The sequence below is a fragment of the Danaus plexippus genome, chromosome 6 (genome assembly GCF_018135715.1).
Source record: "Danaus plexippus chromosome 6, MEX_DaPlex, whole genome shotgun sequence".
NCBI lineage: Eukaryota > Metazoa > Arthropoda > Insecta > Lepidoptera > Nymphalidae > Danaus > Danaus plexippus.
Window position 1 is genome coordinate 892,098 of NC_083540.1, and position 18,770 is coordinate 910,867.

An 18,770-nucleotide genomic window follows, 5' to 3' on the forward strand; every position below is an offset into this window, starting at 1 on the left:
TTTAATATATATTCATTAAAATAATGACCTAAAATTTATAGGTTTGACATAAAACGGAATAGAAAAACATAACGCAACCTCATTGGTAATGTAGAGTAACGTTTACAGCCCTGCTATATGTAATTTAAAAGTTGGTATAACTGTTAGCACAAACTTCACTTTGCTTTACAGCTGGGCGCCAGCTGATAGGATTTCAGTGAGAAAAGTCAATAATACTCTGAAATCTTTATAGTTAGAAAAACATTTCTGTCTGTGCTATTTTGGGTATAATGCGTTAAACAGGTGAATTTTAATTCGATTGGTTAAAATGACACAACAAAATATCGCGGTAAAACTCTGCGGCGTTCTACAATCCAATAACGAGCAAGGTAAATAGTAAATGAAGCAATGTGTTACAGGGCATCTTTTTGTATTGAAGTACCTTTCTATAACAATAATGTTAATATTTAAAATTATCTCATTATGTTTCCAGAAGTAACAGCACGAGAATGGCGGTTGGTGGGTCAAGAACAAGATGGTTCCCAAATATTAACCTGGCACTCCACAATCGAAGACAAAGAAGTCATGAATGTCGGAGTTTACACCAACAAAACAAAGACGTTGACAACCCTACACACTTTTGAGGACAAATTAAACATAATACAAGCTTCTGTAAACTCATCTCACAGCCTCCTAGTGTATGTGGTGAAAACTATACCAAAGGATGATGATGAACAAACAGAAGCCACTTACTCACCATATCTTGTGTCCCTGTTACCCGATAAAGTGAATTTACCAGAGGAAGTGGAGCAGGCATCCACAAAACAGATCATGCTGCAGTTTGTGTATGGGAAGAGCAATAAATACAGCCCTGGCATAAGAAATGATAGATTCTTGCTGTTCAAGCATTTGGAATGTAAATAAATTAGAAGATGTTTAACATTTATATTAGTAATATATTGATATTAATTTAAAAGCTATTTGTTACAAAGGAAATATTATTTGAAACATGTAAGTTAATATGGAGAAAATTTGAATATAATTTTCAGATATCAAAATCTACCGGTCACCTTTATTTCTCAATGAGTGTGATGATGGGTCGGAGAAGTGGGGGTTTGATGGTATATATCCTGAGCCCGAGACTATAGTTAATGTGTTCTCCTGGGCACAATGGGATTGTGTCAATCAGGTTTGAATTTGGATAAATTAATGACGTATTTGTATATTGAACAATCTTGCCGTAATTTCTTTACCTCTTAAATATTTTCTTACGAGTATAAAATATTATTTTTTTTACATTAAATTTGGATAGGAAATTATATCATAAGACATCGGTTGTGAATTCAGAACTCTAACCATATTATGTAGAAACTTGCACTATATATTTTCTGTGTAATTATTTAGACCAGCCATTGTTTTCGAGGTATTCAAATAGTTTTAATTGTATTAAGAGCACTATAATGAATTTGTCTATTTCATTGCAGATTTCATCAAATGCAGACAAAATTAAATCTTAATATTTCGAAATATTTGTTTAAGTAAAAAAGACAAAACGAAACTAATATTAATTCTATTCAAAAATATGTTATTTAAACAATCAATAAGTTGTAATTATATTATTAGGTATTGTAAAGTAATTTACCAACAAAAAAAAGAATACTGTTTGTTGTGATGGAAAATTTTCCAGGAATAATATATACATTTATATTACAGGTAGTTTTCTATATCCACTACCGTTCTCCATGTCCGGGCTTTGCTGAAGAGGAAGCTCGCTCACCGGAGCTGACTCCAACACTGTCTGCCCTCCAATTACATGCAGATCTGCCTCATGAGACTGTGGTGAGTGCATTGTAATTGTATAAACATAGTGTAATTAAGGACTTAGTGTTTCATCTATTCAGTGAATGCCGATAGCATCAACTACGAAAAAAAAATATATAGTATTTGAAAAGATAGGGACATTTTTTGATCAAAATTCTGTTAGTGAAAATTTATTGTATGAATGTTATTACAGATCGCGTAATAATTTATATCTATATGAAAAATTCTTGTAGTGTACACTTGTGTACACTTCTTCTTCTAGTGAGACTGAAGTTAGAAAGATTTTTAAGCTTATTACGGATTACAACACCTTCACATGACATCACAGAAGCACTGTGACCCCGGCTTAACTGGTCACTCGGGCTTGAAGTTAAATCTTTGAAGTTAAACGGAAATAAAAGTTGTTATATAATTACTATTTTAATAATAACATATTTACTAATTTGTTTTTAAGTTTTAATTGATTTTATAAATAATTAAGCAGCCATTAGTATAAAGCCAAAAGCAAAAATATTAATCACGTTATTCGCGGTACTTTAAACACATTTGTTTACTTACAATTTTTATTTGAACAATAATAACTAAGTTTGTTATATGATACATATAAATTGACACAAAGTTGAATCTGCACATAAAAATGATACACAATGTCTTGTTTATAATTTACGCATGTATCATATTTGTCAAATAAATTAGGAAAACCAACAATTGAAATATTTTTTTATATAAATGGTTTTTCAACTACTACATATTGACTTAATTCAGTCGAAGGATTTATTATACTCATGAATATATAGAATTATATCAACTTTAAAGAAACTTTTGTCTAAAGCGGGTAACGACATGACATTCGCAGACTTTGATGTATGGAGTTTTTTAAGACAAATGGGATGACATTTTCTATTCAATTGCTATAGCCATAAAGGCAGCGGAAAAACATCCAATGAATTTCTTTTCTGAGGTTTTATATTTAATTTTTTTTTTATTAAAATTTATATTGTTTTTAGACAAGTTATTTTTTTAAATTATTTGGACGCATCTCTTCCGTTCCGTTTTCAAAAACTGTTTATACATTATAGAATTATTTTAGTTTAACGGAATCAGTTTAAAAATTAATAATTTAGAATTTCAATGACGGTTATGAATAAAATATTGCCCTAAAATATAATTTAAGAATGATTAAATATATATTTTTAGACTGTTAATTCATAAAATAATATGTCTCAGTCTACGTGGACCAGAACCGTATACATATTTCGAGTTTGCATTGTCCCACTAAATACCAAGCTTCTATTGTTTCTTATTCAAAAACCTCCGTTACTACTGTGGTGTGTGAAGATTTATAAATAAAAAAACTATTAACGCTCCGTATGTCGTATGACGATGCCAACATGGACTAAACTTAATGATAAGGTTTTATTTTAAAAATAGAACAAATCATAAAACACAATTGATATCACTAATACACTTCATGGGTAACTGAACAATGCGACCTCAGAGATTAGCCTTCCCACTAAATGCATTACTTTGAATCCTTACAACACTTGTAGTATCTGATGACAATAACATGGTGAGTGGACTACACACTTAGACCATCGACAAATTTGCATACATCTTTCTATATAAATAAATATCTAATAATCTTGTAGTTATAACAATATTTGTTAATTAACTGGAATAATTATGTTTATTACCGAATTTTTAGTGTACAGGATTATTAATAGTATTTTTTTTACATTAAGTATTATTTCAAGGCACAAATTTAATAAGGAGTTACATTAACTAAATATTTGTCTTTAGACTAAACGGTCGTTGGCTTTAATTTGATTTGTATCGCGTCGGTTACGGGCACGTATGTTTTGACACGCTCGTTTATACTGAGTGTAATTTAATAATTTATAACATAAGCTCATTATTTCACTCATAACTTCAACTAAAAGTTGTTCATGTATTTAGACAACATTAAAAATCAAATAATATTTTTTTTGTTTTGCTAATGCAAACTATGCTTTTGGTTAATTGGCGTCAAGGCTGGTCAAGCTCTAGTGTTCTGAAACATTTTTGGTGTCTATATCCTAAGGGTCAATAAGCTGATACTGGGATAGTGCAGTTATAAACTACGACTTTGTTTCCAGCTACCAATGGGTGGAATGTAAGTCAAGCACTATGCATTCGAAATTTAAAAAATATATATAAGTGCATATATGTGGGTAGACAGCTAATAGTCCATATACTAAATAAAATTTATAAGGAAATTTTAAAAATATATCGGAAGCAATATCACTATCCGCTACAAGTGAGACTGTCATCTTTATAGGAAACAGTATATTTTACTTTAAAATGTTGTGTCCCGACCGTAAGTATCACCGAAATTTACAAGATTATGGCATCCAGATGAGTTCACCTGCGTCCACTATTAACTGAACCATAATGTATTATTCAGACCGATGGTTGTAAAGTATTGATTATGGGAATGATTCCGTTGACTATGTAAATTCTTTTGAATTTATTTTTTCCGGTGAACAAAAACATATTTTTGAATAAACTGAATCGTAAATTCATTTGTATAATTTTGTTGTGGATTTCTTTGAGTGCTTGGTGTGTTATGTTTGGGAACTATTGTTTGAGGTCGCGTTAAATGATTGTCGAACGTATGTTAGTTAAAAAATCCCGTTACGTTATCTGTGGTGGTTAAAAGTGTCTGGATTTTTGACTGTGTCATTCTATGAGAGCTAAAGATAGCGACACTTATTCGAGAGATTTAAATTATTGCCCGAATTCAGATTAATGGATGCTATCGAGCTAACCATTGAAATCTCGAGATATTTTTTTCGGTTTTTAAGAAGAGTACATGTTCGATATACAGCTTCTGATTTGTTTTTCGATGTTCGTCGTTACTTCCAGTAACGTACAGATACATTCAAATACAGGTTAACACATAAATGTTGCCATTAAAAAATTACAATGGTCCAGTATTATAATTAATTACAATCAGTCGTAAAAACAATTCTAAGGATTATAGTATATTATAATTAGCTCAGCACGGAGGGCGCCACTTGTAACATAGTCACATTGTAACTGTGAAATTAACTTCTTTCTAGCTGAACATACCTCTGAGTCTTCCTCATGTAGCTGGCGCCCACGGAGCCGTTGCCGCGTGTGGGTCGTACGAGGACGACCCTGTCCCTCTGAGGGTGCACGACTGCAGTCTAGACTTGTACATCATATGTGACCAGCGAGGCATGCTCTGTGTGTGCCATCATTATCTATACAAGGTCCGTATCTGTTTCCCACTGTTTATCTTTGTCAACACGAGTACTGTTTCTGTGATCGTAAATGTTAAAGAACAGTTGATTTGATTGAACAAGACGTCTTACACCCACTAGTCCCCTTCACCCTTTTAACATACATTAAATAATAAATAATATGTACTAATCATTTTTTAAATGAAATATAGTTCATAAAAGTGTATTTAATGATTGTTACGTATTTAAATAAGTACTTATATAATGACAATTTAATAATGGGATACTTCATGTTCGCCGAATAGGAGTTAAAAACAAACTATTATTCTTGGTATGTTAATTACTTACAGCAATCAATTAATTATTACTATCTATAGTAATTAAGTAATTATAATTTCAATGGGTTGGAGAAAAAAGTACTTTGTCTCTCTATAAAGGTCGAAAATAAGCCATTCTTCGCTTCATACTTAGAAGATTTTAGACGTCGATTTTTTTATTGAGCAAGGTCTGTTTTGTCTCCATGCAACTCTGACCCTTAAAGCACAATTTCTTCGCCTGTAAAATGGTCTGAACAGGACAGGAGACCCCATAGCATTCGTGTACGACGCATTAAGAATACTTTAAGGACATTTTGCTAGTGGAAAATAAAATATGTCAACTGTTTTTCAGTTAATAATGATCTGGTTTTACTAATGAATGTTCTGCAACAATAAACAGAATAATAATAACGTTTTTCTCCTTGCCCTCATCATTCCATTTCTCCTCTCTTTTTATTTCAATGAATAATGTTGCTTAAAAACGGTTACTTAACGAAATTTTTGCAAAATATTCAAATTTTAAACAAGGAATGACGAAAAGATTGCGAGTTAAGGCGCAGAGTATAATTGATTGTAATTCGATAGCCTCTCGATGATTCAACGAGTTCCCTGGTGCTGGACGACGTGGATCTCAAAGACTCCGGCGTGAACTTCGCTTATTCAGTGACACTGCTTCACCACGGCTGTGTGGTTCACAGCGTGGTGCCCGACCTGCCTTGGTCGCTCGCCAAGTCCTTGAGACCTTCATACACCCTGTATAACGGTAGGCTGACGTCAACAAGGCATCGTTTACGATAAATACCGGAGTGAAATACGTACCTAAAGTATATACGTATATATGGATTTTGGTTATTATAAATTATTTAGCACAGATATCAATTCTGATGGGTATATACATTTCTAAACAGATGCCATGAGTTTAACAGAGGACTGTTCCTTCCAGACAACCACCTCCTCGTCCACATACCGATGTTGTTCACACACCTAATAGACATCAGTCTCCATCATGAGCCGTGTTGCCACATCGTAGTGCCCATGGAGCCCAGCGAGAGCGGTCCCAGCCTGGCGCCCCTGCTGGGCTGGGGACCTCACGCGATGGTGGATCTAAATACACTGGACGTTATAACCATGGCGGTGACGGACAAGGACCTGGCCAGCACCTTCAAGAGCGACACGGCGGATGAGAACAAACTGGCCATCATGCATTACTTGATACAACACGAAGCGAACACCGACCTAGCGGAGGAGGTATAGTTGTCCTACTTTAATAACTGCTAGACTGTACATTTTTCCAATTTTATATAACAATAAACGAAAATTTTATAGCAAAATTGGAGTAAGTTACTTCCTATTAAATAAACTAACTGCCAGTGAAATCTCCATTCAAATCGCTCCAGTCGCTTAAGAGATGAGTCGGTACAAACGGACAATATAGCAAAAATCTATTCTAAAATTAAAACGGACATACCAAATGTATTGTCTGTGAATCTTCGAAATCTTATCCCCCCTCCCCCACTTCTCCACCTCATATTGAATAGCCTCTCGTTCATATCCAGCTGTTGTCGTGGGTGTGTTCGCTGGGTCCCGGGAGCTGTTCCCAGCTGGTGATGCAGGAATACTTGGTGTCGGCGACCTTCGCCGCCACCCGTCGTTCGCTGTCCGCCTCCGCCCTGTCGCTGCTGAACGCTCTGCCCTTCACGCTTCACCTCAAGTTCGCTGACGTTAAAGTGTGTTTGAAGAACAATCTTATTGTACCTCATAATAACGAGTTTTCTTCTGTTGTAGCTAATAATTAAATCTGTTATCTGAATGTATAGAACTCTATATGATATAAAGATTCCATATACAATGTGGATATGATAACACGCTGTGTGTTTTGGGAACAGTAAATCAATACTGAAGCTGGGATAAAAAAAAAATATCAAACGAAAATGTGTCAAAATTGAACACCATGTGTAAATATAGGGTCACTGACCTTTGACAAAGCGGAAACAGAATTCGGTCACGTGACACGTTTTCCGCGCTATTTAGGTAAAATTAATGAACCGCCGTGAAATAAGATTTATAACTGACTGTCTGGTCTGCGGATCTCATTTATAGTTATAGTCACACTGTGGTTGACAAAGTTTTTCTGTAAAGAGCCTTATTTTTGAAGAAAAATCACACAAAACATTAATCCAGAGAGATCTGTTAATATATTGATTCTGGAATGCGTAATATGTTAGAACATTATGTCAGACATGCGACCTGCTTGGTGAGGCGAACGACTTATATTATACAGTGGCCTGAGTAAACCCGTGGCTGTCCTGGTCCAGGTGGGTGGTCAGCGCGTGTGTGTGTCCGTGTGTCCGCTGTGGCGGGGCGGGGCGGCGGCCGTGGTTTTGTCTCCGCGCCAGCGCGTGTGTCAGTTCTCCGAGGACGCGTGGACCAGGTTGTGGTCCGCCCTGTCGTCTCCCCCCACCACCGCCAAGCGACTCAGGGTGGAACACGTCCGGGAGAGGCTGGCGCTCACCATGCACTGCTATCAGGTATGAACACCGTACAGAATTTTTACTCGATTAAGTCCAATGAGACCATCGACATCGGTCCGTGAGCGAAAAGTCCCTTGATTATGTTATTTCTTTAGTTGTATTGGTTTCTGTCGCTGTAGAATTTCAAGGAAAGAAGAAAATTTCCAGTAAATACTTGAATTATGTTCACACTACCCCCTTAAACAAAAAAATGCTAAAAATATATTTGGAAAATTTTGTCCCATTTTGTGTTTTAAAATTGAGCAGCCCTGTGGCTATATATATATTATAGAGTACTGGTTAACATCCTGAGACTTTTTCAATAGTCCTCAAGATTGTTGGCAACTGGTTTAGACTTTACATTACAAGAAAGCTCATGACTGTGCTTAATATCAGAGACGCGCACAGAGATTTGGGGTGGGGTAAGCAGAATATGTTCGAAAAAAAGATACCAATTTTCATCATAGTGTCCTCCTCTGAAACATTGATAACGTCGGGAGTATGTAGTTTAAAACAACAAAAAAATAATACGCTTTGTAATCCGAAAATATTAGTTTCATTTAAACATTGATAATGTTCGCGCATGAAGTTACACTAGTCCGATCAGAACTAACATCTATATAGTTTATGAATCTCTCTCTCTCGACTACCGCTGAGCCACGGAAGTATCTTAGAACGAGTACGAGCTGTTCATCAGCGCTTTATGAAAGTTATTTAAAGCGGAACATCCAGCGGAGATCCGAACATTCTCATTATTATTATTTGAAAACAACAATCAAGGAAAACAAAACAACTTATTTGTGTGAACACGACCTGCCGGCTTATAATAACTATCATAATACTTTTTATTAAAACGAGTAACATTACCTTTTTTTTAGTTAAATCCAAACTGGCCACACCTTCCCTTTGTAATCACAATGTAAACTCTACATAACGACACTGAAGGGACTGTGCAGTTATTGAGACCGGAAAAAACTTTTCTATCTGATTTTTCTTCCCTACATTTAACGATTTTTTTTTGTCTGACGTCTTTTGCTGCACCAGTAATTTTGTTGTATTTTTTTAATTATTTTATTCATATCTTGTGATATTGAGGTATCTTGGTGATAAAGGAAATAATTTTCCAATAATTTAGCTGCTTTCAGAGCTTCAATGCTCGGTGGAGGCTCAAGCTCCTTCGCGTCATTTTCTTCATCTCCTTGTCAGTTTTTCTCACTGAATCCAAAATAATCCAATCATGAGTCACATTCGTATCAACGCTTTGCGCTTCGCCACTTATTTTACCGAGGTCGATGTGATGACTTGCTTGAATTTCCCGAGCCATCCTTATGATGCTTTGAAAGAAGTTAAACCAAGTTCTTCAGCAAAATGTTTCGCGTTAGCTTCCACGAGTGGCCCCGAGATAATCATATTATTCTGGCGTTGTCGGCGAAACTATGCTAGTATAGCCTTATCCAAATCTTCGTATTTAGTTTTCTTTAATTTTTTCGAAGATTTTCCCTCGCCCTCTGCTTTTAGGATTTTTTCTTTATTTTTCCATATTTTGGACACGGCAGAGCGACTCAATCCAAAGCGTTTGCCAACATCGCTTATCTTCTCTCCCCTTTTCTATAGCGCGTCTCAGTAAAACTTTTTCGTCAATAGACAGTGATTTTCTTTTACTAGCCATGCTTGCAGCTGGAAAGTTTGTGAGCAACTAAGAATATGATAATGTTGTAATTCATGACTCCTACTTTTTAGTCATGGCTAACCACAGTCAACTCGTCCAAGCAATCCCAATTTGTAAACAAAAAAACCTTAGAAAGTTCCGTATGCATGATGCTGATAGTCGAATTTATTGCGGGCTATGATAATAAAGCGACAAAAGAACGTACACAGGTGCGCAGTTTTTACTAATTTTTGCAACTTTAAAGGTACTTTTTGTTACTCAATTGTTGTCGTCATTGTATGGAATACAAGCTAAAACAACCAAATCCAATTGATTTCGTGGCTTTAGTGAGTTTGTCGTTAAATCTAGTGAAGTTACGTGGAGTTTACACTGTATTATAATTTTATTATCAAACCACAATATTGAAAATCTATTCTTAATTAATTTCGATAAACACACATCACCAGCACATTTACCCGATAACGGACTTCCTATGAAATTTTAAAAGAATAGGATTAAGGAATCAGTGCGTCTAAAACACAAGACATGCTTAATTTTTGCACACACATGCAAACATTTTCTGCTTACAACACGAGATCTGTAGAGCATCCTTAAGAATTTTTGTATGGAAAATAAGCACCGAGCATTTGTGCCTACCACCGCTCTGGCTGCATAGCGGCGGTAGCAGGCAGCAGCGGCCGATCGAAAATGTTTCGTTTTCTGTTTATAGATGGCACTTTTAACAATTTTACCAAATCGCGAATGAAATGACATATTAAATGTCAGTTAACATTCGTATTCCGTAATGTGTGATTAAAAGAATGTAAGAATTACACAATGTATGTTTAGTTGTTATATGGGTAGGGTAAGCAGTGCTGATTGGCATCTATGGTGAGCACGCCACTGCTGAATATAGCCATAGTGACAATTTAAATAATACGCTGAAGATTGTCTAGTATATCTTTAAAAAGATATAAATTATTCCTTTTCTAAATCCAACTTTGACGTCCAGTTACGATAAATAGAGTGCCAAAACCAGTCGGTTATAATAGTCCTATATAATAATTCCATTTCAGCCTGAAGCCCTGTCTCGCTGCAGCACGCCCATGTCACCGACGGGGTCTTTGCCCCCCCGTCGCCCTTCGTTGGTGTCTCAGGACGCTCTGCCCTTCGTTGAGCTGGATGTGTGCACGACCAGCAAGCAGGAACACGTCATCGCTGCGGTATATATTCTAAATTTTCTTTAACATAGATACTTTGCAATAAGTCGTGATGTGAACTTAAAATCATTAAAAACATCCATCTTTCTTTCCTTCTACTTAAAACTATAAGTACTTCAATAGCAACAGCGTTAGTACATTTCTAGTTCGGTTTTCTATCATATCGGCAGCCAATGCCCAGAGACGTCTTAAGCTAGACCGCCAAGTCGTCATCATAGGTACTATTGGAAATAAAACGACCTGCGAGGGCCTTACTAGAACACCGCTCGAGTCAACCCAAATTCCAGATCGCTAGTTTTACCTTTAGTCCATTTCGTATATATCGCGGCTAACTCTTCCGTGCGCATGTTTTGTGATTACCATCCCAGTGCACCTTAAGAGGAATTTCTATAAGAGGTCATCGAAATGATCGCGGTGTATGTCGACTGTACCGATATAGAATCTCCGCGCTGTGAGCGTGCACCTGATGTCGGAGAGCGCGTCCAGCGGCGGCGGGTCCCTGGAGAGCGGGGTGCACGCGCTGGCCACCCGCTGGTCCGCGGCTCAGCTGGACGCGGCGCGGGCCCTGTGCCGGGCCGTGGTCCGCGCGGCCGCCGCCGTGCCTCTGCCGCACCAGCCGCGCGGCTTCCCTTTTATGTATGATCGCGTGTGCTGTTTTTTTTTGGTCGGCTGTATGCACTATCGTTTTTGTTTGTGTTGTTTTCGGTCGGCTGTACGCACTTTTGGTTTTCGTTATGTGTTTTTTTGTCGGCTGTATGCGCTATGTTTGGATTTTTTTTATGAACGTTCGATTCCAGCTTTTTTTTTTGTTGTTTATGCTATTGTTTTTTCGCTTTTTATTCAAAATGGTTTGATTTTATTAATTTTTAAGGTACTTTTTAGCTACATTTTTCGATTCACTTTTTCTTACAGAGATGAACTGGATCCCACGCACGCTCTGATACTGTTCAAGTTGTTGGAGCAGTACTACGTGGCCATCGACTCCATCGCCTTCCCGCTGCCTCAAGGGTTCAGTTCGTTCTTCACGTACCTCGGCTACCGCACGCTGCCTTTCCACGCCTTCGTTCAGTACGTGCATAGAAATGTATTCGAGTTGCAGATCGACGTGCTCAAAGCCATTATTGCGAGTGAGTGATGTATACTATGATTATTATTATTGTTATTTTTAACGAAGAGGGCAAACGAGCAGACGGCCTACCTGATGGAGGTAGTACCGTCGCCCACGAACATCCGCAACATAGTTTTTCGGATTCGTTGCTACGCATAAAAAGAGGGGGAGTAGTGGACTCACTGCAAGGACATAACGCAGCCATTAAAGACTGCTTCATGCCGATCTTCTGTGAGAGGGTGGTACTTCCCCGGTCGAGCCGGCCCATGTTCGAGCTGTAGTAACTTGACCACAGCTAGGCTCTAGCACTTACAAATGACGTATAATAATTAATTATCGGTGTGCCGAAAGGTTCATTGAAGAGTGGACCAGGAATGTACTAAATAAATAGGCGCAGAAGGAGGTTGTCTAAGTTTTCAATGTATAATAGTTACAGTTAGTACTTAACAGGTCTATTGTCACATTCTTGCATGTAAGCGAAGTTTACACCTATCGCAGTATTAAAGCTGAAACACACTACACATCACACCCCATATCTTCCCAGGTAAGGACGACTCCAACAAGCGTACAGTGAACAACAAGCTACGTCTCATACAACTAGTGGGTGAAGGTCGCGGACGTCGTGCGCTGGCTTCGTGGCCACACCGGGCCGCGCTGGTGCTGCGGGCGAGGGACCACGCCGCGGCCTTGCTCAGCGGGGTGACGGCTCCCACACGGGATCACGTCCCCCATAGACCCGTCAAGGATACAGGTGAGATATAGCGGGCAGACAAGATGTGTCCTAGGTACGTAGGCGCTGTATAAGAGAGTCCTAATGATGTAGTTCGCCTCTCCTGCCCTTCCATATTCCCACAGTACATGTATTTTAATTCGAATTAATTTATCAAAAAGCAAACGCTTCCGTTTTTTTCTTTTAATTTTGCTTCAAAGAGTACGAAGTCAATAAAGAATTCACTCGAGTTCTTCGCCCCCGCTGTCGATTAATTGTTATCTGATATAATTGAACCAAGAGAAAATGTTTTAAATGAAACTAATATTTTTCGGATAAACTACGCGTGATTTATTTTTGTAAAAAACCACATACTCCCGACGTTTCGGTTACTCTTCAGCAACCGCGATCACGGGCGGGCGAGATGTTTGATGATTTTTTCATCTAAACGTTCACAGCTCGGCGAGAAATGTTCGTATCGAATCCAAAAAAGAAAACGAGAATGAGCGAAATAAACAATCCAATCATAGGGCGGTGAAGTTGCAAAGAGTTTTCAACTCCAAAATACTAGTTAGGAACCCCAAGCTTTGAACTCCCGTTTGTTTTAATCCGATACTATGGAACTCAGCCGTAACTTTTTCTATCTAAACTTTTTTCACTCGTGTATATCATAACAAATTGAATTTGCGTTTAAACTAAGATATCATCTTTATAACCATCTCTGAGTATTTTCCTAGCACTTGTAAGAAATGTGTTTACATGAGAAATAATATTCTCTGCCAAGCGAGTGGCATTTTAAATCTCTTTCATGGAATCTCAAATCCTCGTTACCCAGGTATAGCTGCACTTCCATCGGGCGAGCGTCTGTCTCCCCTGGACACGTTCCTGGATCTCCTCACAGCCAAAGCCAGTCTCAACGAGTTGGACTTCAACCTCATCATAGAAGCAACATTGGCTTCCGTACAGGAGTCCATGTAGGATATATATCTTAAGGGAAATTGAAACGTTTTTTCATTTATGTATTAAAAAATAGACAACTTTCTGCTATTTAGTATACTTACTAGTATACTTACTAAATAGCAGAAAGTTGGGTTACTACCCAATCTTAATATTTCACTAATTTATGATTCACAACATTTGTCTTTCTATTTTTATTCTATTCTTTGTGTTATTGGCGTTTCCTTGTATGGGGTTTTCCAATAGGGACGCTTGAACTTTGACAGCTGATTGCGGCCATGTTGTTTGAGTGACAGCTGTCAAATGCAGTGTGTTATATTCATTCCGTCCTCCCAAACCACCATGGCAGGTTACAGTGTCGAGCAGCACGTGCAAATCATAAAATTGTTTTATGAAAATGGGTCTTCAGTTCGAGCAACGTTCCGCGCACTTCGCCCGTTTTACGGTCGCGATGATCGTCCTGCCGAGTCGACTATCCGTCGATTGGTGGACAAATTCGAGTCAACCGGGTCAGTTAACAATCAGCCGGTTCCCGTGCGTCAACGTAACCCGAGATCTGCCGAGAATATCGCCGCTGTGCGCGACAGTGTCCTCGAAAACCCGCGGCAGTCAATTCCGCGTCGCGCACAGGAACTCGGCCTTTCGCAGACGACAACTTGGCGAATTTTGCGTTGTGACTTGAGCCTGCACCCGTACAAGATCCAGCTGACCCAAGAGCTCAAGGTTAATGACCATAGACAGCGCCGTGTGTTCGCTGACTGGGCATTAGAGCAGTTGGAAGTTGACGCCGATTTTGGCAAAAAAATCATCTTCAGCGACGAGGCGCATTTTTGGATGAATGGCTATGTCAACAAGCAAAATTGCCGTATTTGGGACGAGACCAATCCACACGAGGTTCACCAAGTGGCAATGCACCCGCAGAAAGTGACTGTTTGGTGCGGATTTTGGGCCGGAGGCGTGATTGGTCCGTATTTTTTCGAAAACGATAATGGTGTGGCCGTCACCGTCAATGGTGAGCGATACCGGTCGATGATAACCAACTTCTTTTGGCCTGAAATCGAGAATATGGATCTGGACAACATGTGGTTTCAACAGGACGGCGATACGTGCCACACAGCACACGCTACGATGGAAGTTCTGCACGAGCAATTTCTGGACATGGTCATCTCGCGCGGAGGCGACGTGAACTGGCCACCGAGATCGTGCGATTTGACCCCGCTGGACTTTTTCTTGTGGGGTTTTCTTAAGTCGCAGGTCTATGCCAACAAGCCGCAAACCACCGATGCCCTCAAAGTCAACATACGCCACGCCATCGATCAAATACAGCCCGATTTGTGCGCCAGAGTCATCGAAAATTGGACCTTTCGTGTGCGCGCCACCAACCGAAGCCGTGGCGGTCATTTGAATGATGTCATATTCCATACATAATGGGGTCGATAGACCTTCCAAATAAAAAAAAAATTTCGCAAATATCTTTCCTACATGTATTTTTTTTTGCATTTCAAAGATCAAGCGCCCTTAATGGAAAACCCTATACACACAAAATAATAAATAAATGATCAACGCAGCTTAAAACACAAGAAAAACACCCGAAAACTAAAAGAAAAACGAAATATTGCACCAGAAACTTGTTCCATGACTTCCTTTTACGAATCGACTCATAGAACAAGTCAAAGAAATCTTCTATCATAATTTTGACAGCTAAGTGATCTCTTAGATTTATTGGAATTCTAAATGGAATGACCTCTACTGTGGCAAAGCTCTTAGCATCCAGACGCGACCTTGTCCAATAACGAATCCCTCTTTATATGGCTCAGTTTAATAACCACAGTTGAGATAGTAGAAATCTACTTATAATCCATAAGTAATTTAATTAGTGTTATTGTGAACGGTGGCGAGCCCCCAGATTTTGGGGGAGGATATATTCCCGATGACAATTCTCCTGTCGTTCCATCCCCCTATTCCAGGAAATGACAAAATATACCAAATTCCAAATCTTCCCATTTGTCAAAGAAAAATACCATCTCTCAAACAATCGGCTCTATTCATTTGGTATATACTGTACCTAAATACGATGGCAGAAATTATTTTTTTACTGTGACGTAATTTCTTTGTATATTGACATGAGCTTTCATTGAACACGAGATTTTAAACCAATAAGTCTGGTAACTTCTTATACCACAACTAAGTCAAGGATGTTGTCAAGGTGTTAAGCGCATCGGTGGAAATCGATGGTCCCTTGAAGTTGGAACTGATTCAGCTTGTTGGAGCTTGGATGTGACATGATATAAGATGTGGCCATTATCCCATCGTATAATGGAACACGTATGGGTCGAGTACGAAATGTACCAGTATGTGGTGATCAGAGGAAGCGGTCACATCCATAGTTAAAATGCCAAATATCCATCAACGGAGCTATAACAGCAATTGGCAGAAGAATGGTATTATTTCGCTTGTTAATAATTAAGTATAAAGCTTAAAACTGGTTTCAGCCTTAAGGATCATTTTTAAGATAATTCTTCAGCAAGTGATAATGTTCTTTTTCAAATACTCAGACAAATAATGTATTAGGAAACGCTGGTAACTCAAATTATGGAAATGTACGAGTTATATTTATTTTCCAGCACATCTGATGATATATATAGTGACAACTATTACAGTGATGCTGTTTTGTTTGATCCTTAGCCAAAACGATGTTATCTTGTGCATTTCTTTTAAACTTATAAGATTAAGCAAATTTTATCACGTCTTATAATGAGATCTATGATTTTCGCGAGTATTCATTTAAATGAAACTAGTATTATTCGGATTTACTACGCGGATTTTATTATTTAAAAACTACATAGGTCACCTGACACCTCGTCTGCCCGTGATCACGGTTGCTGCAAAGTAACCGAAACGTCGGGATTATGTAGTTTTTAAATAATAAAATCCGCGTAGTAAATCCGAATAATACTAGTTTCATTTATCACCTCTTCCTAGAGATGACATTTTACTTTCACTAGACCTCTTCGAAGTTAGGACTATGGTTTAGATTAGACATACTAAAATTATACTCAACTCGTATTTCAAGGGGTTCTAACTGGACATTTTATTTATGGTATATTTTATAGTAATTGTACGTGTTCATGAAATCGTTCTATATTTAAATATATTTTGATGACCATCATTAGAAATTTTTCAAAAAAAGAATTTGAAAATGATACCAAAAAGAACTGATCTCATACACTCAATTGACATTCCAGTACTTGTGCAATATGTTATTTTATATCATTATATATCGTAAGTGTAGTTGAAATAAATCATTCCATAATACTTAATCGTTTATTTATTTACCTTAAAGAAAGTCATTTACATCTGTGTGTGTTTGTATTAATTGTAGAATGGATTGTATGTCACCCAATGAGCTCTTTGTTGATTTTTTTCGCTCTTGTGTGATGTAAATATAGACTTGTATACTTCACTGCTCTGAGGGTCTTTGGCGATGCTGTAATCTTTCTTGGTCTTCTTGTATGAGGGGTCTTGCTGTAGTTGGGTTGGATGTGCTCTTTTGGATGAACCAAAGTGACCTCTCGGTTGCTTGTTGGGGTTAAATTTTGGCAATGCTAATGGAATCGTGTCTAATTCCTTTTTAACCTTATCATCATCATTAGACGTCACCTCCTTTGAGGTTGAGGTCGACGGTGTGTCTGATGATATAGCCGGTGAAGGAGGTTCAATTTTCACTTCCTGTCCTACTTTTTCTGCTTTAGGCTTCTTTGTTTTTCTATTAGAAACTCGCACTGCCATCTTTTCTTTTAACTGTTCAACGTCTTCATCAGATCCATTGAGCACAACCACATCGTTGTCTGTGAATGGTTGTTGACACTGACAAGAGAATATGAAAAGCATTCATTAATACAAATTTATATAAAATTAATAAAGGCACTGTGTATAATTTACTTCACTTTAATGACAATTTCTATATATAAAAAATATGATGCAAAGGAGGCTTCAATTGATATAGCTTATTACCATATGACACAAGTTCTGTTTGACCTCCTTCAGAGCTCTCTCCGCCAGCACACAGCCACAGTTCCAAAGGAACACGAATCTGAACTTGCCACTCATTTCCAAACCACTGATGGGGCAGATGTATGGTGAACTGTCTCCGACAGCACCCTCGGTGTGCTCTGTCTTCTTATATGCAGGGTTGTTGATAAGTTTCAGATTGCAGACATCCTATTATAAATACATATTTGTTAACTATGTCATATAATTCAGGAAAAGAAGTTCTTAAATGGACTTTACTCATTGACTTGTATATTATATTGATTAGAAATACTTTCACCTCTATTTTGAATTTGTATTTTAGATAGCAGATTTGTGCTTCTTAAGTTCCGAACACCAGAACAAGGTTATTTTAAAATAAGCAATGAAAATAATAGTTTGATTAATGTGCTAAACTAAATAAGATACTCTAGTATCTATAAACTATAGTTTCACATATATTTATCAAACACCAAAGTTGCACATCAATAATGATTAGAGTTTCCTAACATAAAAATGTATGATTCCTAATGTTACCTTCAGGTTTTTGATATGATTGATAATTTCTGGTTTAGATTCCTTGTCCAGTAAAGCCTCCAATACAGAGCTTTTACTGTAAAGTCGACCTAAGCCACAGGCAACTATCGGTTCTTGCAAGGGTTGTTGCGAAAGAGCGCAATTACGCCATTTAAAGGAGCGTTCAGCATCCTTATCTTTCTAAAAGAAAGGGTAACTGATTAAAACAATGTGCTAAATATAATATTGAAGGAGCTGATTAAAGAACTACAACTGTGATCATAATTACCTGTTCTGGTTTCTTTTTCAATCGTACGAGTTCGTCGCGGCGTGGAATGGTACCTCCATCACAACCCATGGTTTTTTTTATTAGTTTCCAATTTTAAAACACTATATTGGAAAAGATATAAAACACTAACACAAATTAGTGATTTTGTCAGATGTTTGAGAATTGATGTTTGTGACACCATAAAAATAAAGTGACAGCAAACGACGTCACTCAAAACAAAATACAACATATATTTACACAAAAAATAATATACAACTCGGACGACTCTCAAACCATTTCTAGAATATAATAACAATATATTTTTAAAAATAAATATTATAAAAGACACAAAAAAAAATAGTAATATTATGTAATAAGATATATAAATCCCAAATCAAAGGGAGTTTGCTGGAAGAGTTTAAATTATCTAGTCACGACGTTAA

The 18,770-nt window shown here is 37.6% G+C and overlaps 2 protein-coding genes across 2 annotated transcripts; one reads left to right on the forward strand and one right to left on the reverse strand.

Moving 5' to 3' along the window:
• The first annotated feature begins 28 nt into the window (after positions 1-28).
• LOC116779273 (protein pigeon) lies at positions 29-13,738 on the forward strand. The gene is made up of 14 exons (XM_032673544.2): positions 29-368; positions 473-895; positions 1,029-1,168; positions 1,693-1,818; positions 4,902-5,075; positions 5,948-6,125; positions 6,306-6,610; positions 6,919-7,089; positions 7,678-7,890; positions 10,597-10,743; positions 11,180-11,376; positions 11,653-11,867; positions 12,393-12,599; positions 13,393-13,738. Exons 1-14 carry the CDS (start codon positions 308-310, stop codon positions 13,533-13,535), a joined length of 2,700 nt encoding a protein of 899 aa, XP_032529435.2. The 5' UTR covers positions 29-307; the 3' UTR covers positions 13,536-13,738.
• Positions 13,739-16,824: 3,086 nt separating this feature from the next.
• On the reverse strand, positions 16,825-18,535 carry LOC116779275 (replication termination factor 2). The gene is made up of 4 exons (XM_032673546.2): positions 18,349-18,535; positions 18,081-18,260; positions 17,529-17,735; positions 16,825-17,381 (listed from the first exon to the last, which is right to left on the reverse strand). The coding sequence occupies exons 1-4, from the start codon at positions 18,415-18,417 to the stop codon at positions 16,887-16,889; spliced, it is 951 nt and encodes a 316-aa protein (XP_032529437.2). The 5' UTR covers positions 18,418-18,535; the 3' UTR covers positions 16,825-16,886.
• Between the last annotated feature and the right edge of the window lie 235 nt (positions 18,536-18,770).

Coding starts and splice junctions, on each gene's coding strand:
- LOC116779273 (XM_032673544.2), top strand. CDS start 308: ATGACACAACAAAATATCGCGGTAAAACTCTGCGGCGTTCTACAATCC. Junction 896..1,028: donor GCTGTTCAAGCATTTGGAAT/GTAAATAAATTA, acceptor TATAATTTTCAG/ATATCAAAATCTACCGGTCA. Junction 1,169..1,692: donor AATGGGATTGTGTCAATCAG/GTTTGAATTTGG, acceptor TTTATATTACAG/GTAGTTTTCTATATCCACTA.
- LOC116779275 (XM_032673546.2), bottom strand. CDS start 18,417: ATGGGTTGTGATGGAGGTACCATTCCACGCCGCGACGAACTCGTACGA. Junction 18,261..18,348: donor TGAAAAAGAAACCAGAACAG/GTAATTATGATC, acceptor CCTTTCTTTTAG/AAAGATAAGGATGCTGAACG. Junction 17,736..18,080: donor ATCATATCAAAAACCTGAAG/GTAACATTAGGA, acceptor TATTTATAATAG/GATGTCTGCAATCTGAAACT.